The sequence below is a fragment of the Lepidochelys kempii genome, chromosome 6 (assembly GCF_965140265.1).
Source record: "Lepidochelys kempii isolate rLepKem1 chromosome 6, rLepKem1.hap2, whole genome shotgun sequence".
NCBI classification, from domain to species: domain Eukaryota; kingdom Metazoa; phylum Chordata; order Testudines; family Cheloniidae; genus Lepidochelys; species Lepidochelys kempii.
The window spans coordinates 12,199,418-12,207,827 of record NC_133261.1 but is presented as its reverse complement, the minus strand read 5'-3'; the positions used below and the strand labels follow the sequence as shown (position 1 = coordinate 12,207,827).

General features: G+C 60.4%; 1 protein-coding gene across 1 annotated transcript; it reads left to right on the top strand.

Moving 5' to 3' along the window:
• Positions 1–767: 767 nt before the first annotated feature.
• Positions 768–3,355, top strand: GSTP1 (glutathione S-transferase pi 1). The gene is made up of 7 exons (XM_073346665.1): positions 768–873; positions 970–1,008; positions 1,504–1,610; positions 2,068–2,155; positions 2,344–2,447; positions 2,819–2,926; positions 3,109–3,355. Coding segments are annotated over exons 1-7 (636 nt in total). The 5' UTR covers positions 768–872; the 3' UTR covers positions 3,298–3,355.
• The last annotated feature ends 5,055 nt before the right edge of the window (positions 3,356–8,410 follow it).

Below are 8,410 nucleotides of genomic sequence, written 5' to 3'. Positions count from 1 at the left end.
ACTCACAACCCTTGATTTAGCAGATTAATGCTCCAACCACTGAGCTATCCCAAAGTATCAAGGTGCTTTCAACCTTTACACATCTGGCCTGTGTTGAATATTTGGGAACCGACTTCTGCACACAAATGGTGAGGTGAAAAAGCAGGAGAGTGCTCGATAGGGAGGCAACAGTTGACAAAGGCAATCCCCATTGGTAGCTCAAAGGAAACGGAAAAAGTTTGGACACCAGGCTAGGAAATCACTCAGCCTGGATGGCATATGATCCCCAAGAATAACCCCAGGTATTAAAAAAAGAGGAAGAAAAAAAGGAACAAAAATGTAGAAGGAGACAGGAATGATGCAAGGCAAGCCGGAAGCGCTGCACTAGAAACACCGTGATTGCATGGGGCACTGCTCGGCAGGACTCCCGCGGCACAGGGGGGCCGCAGGAGCAGGATGAGGGGCTCAGGGCAGTAAAAAGCACGTTCTCTGGATCGGCGTGAAGCCGCAGGGACGGGGTCACAGTCAGAGCCGCGGCTAGGACAGACCTGCGCTGAGGTTCTGCAGACCCGAAAACTGAGTGGGGAGGTTTAAATGTCTGACAAGGGTATTTTTTTTGGAGCGGGGGGCGCACACTATGTCACTGTCTCAAGTCTCCTTGAGCAGCTCAATGCACTGGCCAGGCAGGTGCCTTTAAGAACCGAGCCCCGGGAAGCGGGTTGGGAGCTCCGCGCTCCCACCCCAGCAGCAAATTCCGCCCCGCTGGCTGGGGGCGGGGCCTGTCCCTCTGCTTTTAAGGCACCGGGGGCGGGTGACTCAGCACTTTCCAGGCTCCGTGTAACCAGAGCAGGACGCGTCCGGCTCCGCAGTTGCAGAGAGCGAGCGAGCCCAAGAGTGAGTCCGGGCGAGGGGCCCTGGTGCGCCCCCCTCCCCTCCCCTCCCCCGTCCCAGACCCCGCTAACTCCGCTCCCTTCTCTGTTCTCTCCGCAGTGCCCGGGCCCTTCACCATCACCTACTTCCCCGTGCGCGGTGAGTGACGGGGGCCCCCGGATCCTGACCTGCAGCCCCCGCCGGTGCCCCGCACTCCCGACCCCCAGCCCCCGCTAGCCCGGCCCTGGGCTCCCCCGTCCCCTCAGGGGGTGTCTGTTCTGCCCGGCCTGTGCCCTGCGGGGGCTGGGCAGCGAGGGGGGCGTGGGGCAGGAGTGCCCGTGCCCGGGGGGGGCTGCGGGAGGGGGGCCGGCGGGGCGGGGGCGTGCCCGGGGGGGGGCTGCGAGAGGGGGGGCGAGGGCATGCCCGTGCCCGGGGGGGGCTGCGGGAGGGGGGGCGAGGGCATGCCCGTGCCCGGGGGGGGCTGCGGGAGGGGGGCCGGCGGGGCGGGGGCGTGCCCGTGCCCGGGGGGGGCTGCGGGAGGGGGGCCGGCGGGGCGGGGGGCGTGCCCGTGCCCGGGGGGGCTGCGGGAGGGGGGGCGAGGGCGTGCCCGTGCCCGGGGGCAGCGAGTGAGGGTCTGCCCGTCCCGTGGCGCAGGGCGCTGCGAGGCCATGCGGATGCTGCTGGCCGACCAGGGGCAGGAGTGGCAGGAGGACGTGGTGACCATTGATCTGTGGCAGAAGGGAGAGCTCAAGAAATCCTGTGTGAGTGAAACCCCTGGGCTGGGGGGGGGGGGGCTGGCACTGAGCGGCGGGGGGTCCCTGAGCGGAGTGGGTGAGGTGGGGGGAGTGACCCTGCGGGGGAGAGGGGATCCCCTCCCAGGGGAGTGGGGGGGAGTGACCCTGTGGGGTGGGAGGAATCCAAGGGAGGTGGGGGGCATGAGGGGTGGGGGGCATCTCAGGGGAGATTGGGGACATGACCCCATGGGGGTGGGGAGAGGGTGGGTGTGGGGGAACCCATGGGGGGGCATGACCTGGGGTGGGTTGAAGAGGGGGATTGGGCACTGGTTCAGAGTGCCCTCCCCCAATGGCTTTCTGGCCCACCTTGCTGTTGCCCCACTGAGGTGGCTGCTGTGCCCCATGTCCCCGTGTGTGTGTCCCATGGCCTCACCCTGTTGGCCCAATCTGGGGCTTGTGACTCCTCACTTTGTGCTCCTTGCAGCTGTTTGGGCAGCTGCCCAAGTTTCAGGATGGAGACTTAACCCTGTACCAGTCCAACGCCATCCTGCGGCACCTGGCCAGGACCTATGGTACGGCTGGGGGAGGGAGGGGCTGGGCAGCTGTGGGGGCAAGGGGGGGCTGGGTGTAGGGGGGGCTCCCTGTGCTGACCACGGCTCTCCTCTGGCAGTGCTATGTGGGAAGGAGCTTGGGGAGGCTGGGCTGGGTGTAGGGTGGGGGGAAGGTCTCTCCCTGCTGATGGCAGCTTTCACTCTGGCAGGGCTATACGGAAAGGACCAGCGGGAGGCAGGGTTGCTGGACATGGTGAATGACGGAGTGGAAGATCTGCGCCTCAAATACGCCCAGCTCATCTACCAGAACTACGTGAGCCAAGGGCAGAGTCTGTGTCGGGGGAGGTGGGGGCGCGGGGGGGGGGGGAGCTCCAGCACTGAGAGAGGGGTCTGGTCGGGGTGGGTTGGGTGTGGCTCCAGCACTTGGAGGCAGGAGTGGGCCCCAGTGCAGTGAGAGCAGGATTGACTTTGGTGCTAGGATGGGGAGCAAGGGGGTGGGCCCATCGCTGGGGACAGGCCCCATTGTGGTGCGGGTGGGTCCGGTGCTAGGACAAGTCAGGGTGAGGGGTGGGTTTAGCTGGGGGTGGACCTTGTCATGTTGGGGATGGGTACAGCAGTAGGACAGGTTGTGGTGGGAGTGGGCTCCTGGGGAGGCGGCTGGGCCCTGACTCCTGTCTCCCACAGGAGAACGGGAAGGTGGCCTATGTGGAGGCACTGCCAGGGCATCTGCGCCCCTTTGAGACCCTACTGTCCCAGAACCGCGCTGGCCAGGCCTTCATTGTTGGAGATAAGGTGAGTGTGTTGGGGTGGGGGGGCTGTCTCCCCACTCTTACCCCAGCCACTTTAGGGGGGCATCTGTCCATCAGTCTCCTCCTCAGGTGACCAGAGTCTCACTGTCCCTGGCCCCAAAACAGATGGGTCTCATCAGCTGCTCGGGGGCATGGCCATGGGCTGACTCCGCCCCCTCTCCCCAGATCTCTTTTGCAGACTATAACCTGGTGGAACTGGTGCGGAACCACCTGGTGCTAGCACCCGGCTGCCTGGCCTCCTGCCCTCTGCTGGCCGCTTATGTGGAGCGGGTGAGTGCCCGGCCCCGCCTGCACACCTACCTGCAGTCGGCTGCCCACCGCGACCGGCCCATCAACGGCAACGGCAAGCAGTGACCCCATGGACGGACATAAGGGGCACCCCCGTGGCACAATAAACAGCTACCAGACCAGGCCCCTTTGTGTTGTTGTTATGGTGCACGGTGGACAGGGGAAGTTGGTGCTTAACGCATGAGAGAGGAAACCCCTTTCCAGTCCCAGAAGGAGCCCCCCACACAGCTCCAGCAGGTGCCCGCTGCCCAGAACTCAAGGACTGTGCCAGGAGCTGGGTCCTGTGGGGCTGCTGTTTTCTGCAGCTGGGGGGCAGGAGTTGGGCAGTGTTAGCCAGGCACATGGGCTACCTCCTCACAGGGCCCCAGTGCTACTCAATTTGGTGGCTGTACCCAAGATGGGGCACTGCCCAGGGGGGAGATACAGCCACCTCTGGGGTGGGATAGGCAGGAGCTACAGGGGGCAGTGCCCTGACCCAGAGTGGTGCCCACAATATGCGCTGCATTTATCCTGCTCTGTTCCATCAGGCCAGGCTCTGCCGGGGGCAGGCTGTGTTGCCAGGTGCATACCCACAAGCACAGAGCCACCACCCCTGAGGGCTCAGCATGAGGCATGGCAAACTCACCTCCTCAGGGATCCTTGAGGGGCTGGGGCTAAGCACGCCCTACGGCAGTTCACCCTGTGCTGGGGCTGCTTCACCAGGTCCTCAGCCCATAAAATCCAATTCTCTTCCAGCCTAAATGAAAAGGCCGTTGTCTTCCTCTCCCAGCCCCCTGGTGCTAGCATGGCAATCTGCAATGTAGAGGGAAGGGCTGGAACCTAGCTGTCCGGGGTCCTTGCCCCCTATCTTAACCCACTGGACCTCACCCACCCTTTGAGGGCTGGGGATTGAATCCAGGCATCCCCGGGCTGGGGATTGAATCCAGGCATCCCCAGCATGGGTGTGTGATTCCTTCATGGGACCCACTCTTGGCCTGGCCCCTTGAGGGGTTGGCAGCACCTCCGTCACAGATCCCCAGGATCAGTGCTAGGCCCTAGCATTTACACTGTCCCCTGGAGGAGCCCTTCAGTGCATCAGTCCGCCAGGGGCCCCTACTCTTCCTCCAGGGTCAGCCACTGGCCTCAGCACCAGAGCCTCTGGGCTCCAGCCCTCCTTCACCCTGCGAGCCCTGCCTAGCATGTCCCACTGAACCAGACTCCAGGGAGAGACCTGGCTGCTCTTCGGGGCCTCCGACACCCCAGCCCATGTTTGCAGTGACAGTGGGCAGCCTTTTCAAACCCGTTCCACAGCCCAGCAAGGCCCTATGTCAGCAGGAGAAACTGAGGGTTAAAGCATCATCCATTCTGGTTGAGCCACAATTCACCAGCCAAGTCCAACCCTGCCCCTAAAGCTGTCCCCCACCTCCCGAATCTGACCCCGACCTAGCCCAAACTCCATGTTCAGACTGTGTCTTTGACTTCCTTCTTTCCTCAGTTCCCAGAAGAGAGCCCCAGTTTCCTTCAGCAGCCAACCTTTCTCCCCCACCTCCCAGCACAGTCTGTCCTTCAGCCTCCCTGCTGAGAGGTGGCAAAATCCTCCTACTGGGGCCCTGGGTGCTAGGGGTCCGTGGCCTGGTGACTGGATTTCCCATTGTCTCCTCACATTCTCTGCTGATATGGGTCGGCCTTACCGGTCCTTCTTTAATGATCCACTCAGACAGCTAGGTGACTCTCCCCCACGTGTCTCTTAGCCTGCCTTGAGAGCAAACTGCAGGGGAAACTGAAGCACACACAGGATTCATAAAAAAATATTACAAAGAATTCCCCCTTTGTCAGAGCATGTCTCCCTGCTTTCACCCACTGCTGCCCCTGGGCATGTCAGATCCAGGCTGGCTGCTAAGGGGAGGGGCTGGGTGGGAGCTCGGGGAGGGGTTGTTTTTGAAGCATAGGCAGTGGGGGAGCTGATGCCCTCTGTAACCTGGGCACAGACACGTGACCCCAGCACTGTAGCTGCATTGGGATCGGGCCTATTGCTGGGACAGGCTCTCCAGCACATGGTCAGTACTGCCCTATGAGCAGGTCTGGTTTAGGGGGGGGAATTTCCATAGCAGGACTGGCACCTCCCATCCAGGGGTCCCATCAGCCCTGCTGCGCCGTGTCGCCCAGTGTGGTGAGGGAATTGTTATTGTGGATGTGTTGTGGTGCTGGGATCCCCCTCCCCCTGCATCCGTTCCCACTGCTCCATCTCACCGCACAGGGCACAGACCCTCTCCCCCCCACCGCCCTTTCCCTATGATCCACAGTCAGCCCAGAGGGAAGGAGAGGCGTGGTGTTGTTTCTTTTTCCCATCCATATGGAAGGGGGTTGCCACAGCCATGGAACAGCTGCAGGAACCTGCCATGGCGGAAGGGGATGCAGCCACCCTGGAGACTCCCCATGGGGACCCCAAGGCCAGGGGATCTTCACTCCAAGGGGAAAAGGTGGTAGGAGGAGCTGCTGCGGGACACGCACAGGGACCACACCAGCCCTGGGGACAGGGCTAGGGGACTGAGAGATGGAGAGGCCAGATGGGCCCATTGGCTCACCCAGTCTGACCTCCCGTAGGCCACAGGGCAGAGACTCTCACCCGCTTCCCCTGTACTGAGCCCTGTCACTGGTGTTTGACCAACGTCCGGAAAGGCTCCAGTCTGGCTCTGAAGACAGCAGTGATGGTGCCTCCACCCTGGCCCTCAGGAGTTTGCTCCAGGGGTTCCTCAACTGCACTGTTAGACGGTTGTGCCTCCTTCTAACTGGAATGTGCCTGGCTCCATTTCCCAGCCACTGGGTCTTGCCCCACCTTTCTCTGCTAGACCTAAGAGTCCTTTTGTACCTGGTGTTATCTCTCCTGGAAGGTACTTCAACCCGGTTATCAAGTCACCTCTCAGGTGTGGGTTGGAGAAGCTAGACAGATGGAGCTCTGTCAGGCATTTTCTCCAGCCCCCGAATCATTTAGGTGGCTCTTCTCTGCACCAGCTCCAATTATTTCAACATTTGTTGTAAAACCTGCCCCCCAGAACTGGTTGCAGCATTCCAGTATGGGTCTCCCCAGTGCCGGAGGCAGAGGTAAATCCTACTCCCTGCTCCTGCTCACCACTCCCCTGTTTATATAGCCCTGGGTCGCACCAGCCCTTTTTGCCACAGCAGGGCACCGGGAGTGGACGACAAGTCGTTTGGCCCTGTGATCATTCTGGGGCCTTGTCTGGACAGTTGATGGACAGGTGATGGTGGGAAGCTGTTGCTATGGAAAGCAAAAATACCCTCCTGTCTGTGCCCCACCGGCTAGCAGAACGGCGTTCCAGCCCAGGACAATGGGGAATGCTCAGATCATAACAGGACTGACTAATGGGATTGCTGGACAAAGACACTTCCTCCCTCCCTGGCTGGGCTGGGCTGGGGGCAGTGGGAAATGACTGAAAAGACCCAAGTGTTGGTGTGGGGTACATTAAACAGTCCCCCGGGGAGCTTGGGCGAGACACAGGAAGTTTGGGCAGGACAGAGGGTGCAGACAGCCACGCGAGGGGAGCTGAGCTGGGGGAGAAAGCTCCAGATGGCAGCAGACAAACTCTGCTCCGCAGCACAAGGGCATGGCTGGCCCAGAGGACTTTGACCCCAGCCCAGGAATGTGCCCGGGTGGGGAGGATGCTGAGGCAGGGAAATGCTCGGCAAGCTTGTTGCCTTGCATGGGTCTGACTATTGTGCTATTAAAAGGCAGCCATGGGGGAGACTCAAAGGGGCTGCATGTTTCTCTGTTTCACATACTGCAAGCCTCTGGAGAGAGCTAACCAGGAAGCTAGCCGGCTCACCCCTTTCGTGGAGTGCTAGGAGAGTAGGGTTGCCAGGCATCCGATTTTCAACCGGAACGCCCAGTCGAAAAGGGACCCTGGCAGCTCCAGCTGGCACCACTGACTGGGCTGTAAAAAGTCTGGTCAATGCCACAGCAGGGCTAAGGCAGGCTCCCTGCCTGCCCTGGCTCCAGCGCAGCTCTCGGAAGCTGACAGTATGTCTGGCCCCTAGGCACAGGGGTGATCAGGGAAGCTCTGCGTGCTGCCCCCACCCTGAGAAGCCACCCCTACAGCTCCCATTGGCCGGGAACCACAGCCAATGGGAGCTGTGGGGGTGATGCCTATAGGCATGGGCAGTGTGGGGCCAGAGCCGGACATGCTGGCCACTTGTGGGAGCAGCGTGAGACCAGGGCCAGCAGGAAGCCTGCCTTAGCCCTTCAGCGCTGCTGAATGGGAGCTGCCTGAGATAAGTGTTGCCCGGCCAGAGCCCACACCCCAAACTCCCTGCCCCAGGTTGGAAACCCCTCCTGCACCATAGGTGCTGACTCCGTGGATGCTCCAGGGCTGGAGCTCCCCGCCCCAGCTCACCTCCGCCTTGCCTCCTCCCCTGAGCACGCCGCGTCCTGCTTCTCCCCCATCCCTCCCAGCGCTTGCCGCCACAAACCAGCTGTTTCGTGCAGCAAGCGTTGGGAGGGGTGGGGTGTTAGGATATAGATATTCAGGCCTGTCTGCAAAGGCCTGTACTTTAAGAATTTAGGTATATGTTTATCATTTAGCTAGTTATAGAGATATAAAAGAAAGAAAGAATCAAAATCACTGTCTGCCTGTATAAGGCCTTCTCTCACTGTGACAGTCTGTTCTTAGGCTAAGGTCTCTGGCTAAGCAGCAGAGGCAGCAATAAGCTGGTAAGCGACCGGTCACATCCTCAGATGCCAAACTAGTCACATTGAAATAAGGTGCTAGTGGGCTGTTAGGAATACATTCCTGTCCTGATAATCCTAGAATCATAGAATATCAGGGTTGGAAGAGACCTCAGGAGGTCATCTAGTCCAACCCCCTGCTCAAAGCAGGACCAACCCCAATTAAATCATCCCAGCCAGGGCTTTGTCAAGCCTGACCTTAAAAACCGCGAAGGATGGAGATTCCACCACCTCCCTAGGTAACCCATTCCAGTGCTTCACCATCCTCCTAGTGAAAAAGTTTTTCCTAATATTCAACCTAAACCTCCCCCACTGCAACTTGAGACCATTACTGCTTGTTCTGTCGTCAGCTACCACTGAGAACAGTCTAGATCCATCCTCTTTGGAACCCCCCTTCAGGTAGTTGAAAGCAGCTATCAAATCCCCCCTCATTTTTCTCTTCCGCAGACTAAACAATCC

Bases quoted from the DNA above. Each gene is read 5' to 3' on its own strand.
- GSTP1 (XM_073346665.1), top strand. The intron at 1,009-1,503 runs GTGAGTGACGGG...CCCGTGGCGCAG, and splicing joins CACCTACTTCCCCGTGCGCG to GGCGCTGCGAGGCCATGCGG. The intron at 2,448-2,818 runs GTGAGCCAAGGG...TGTCTCCCACAG, and splicing joins AGCTCATCTACCAGAACTAC to GAGAACGGGAAGGTGGCCTA.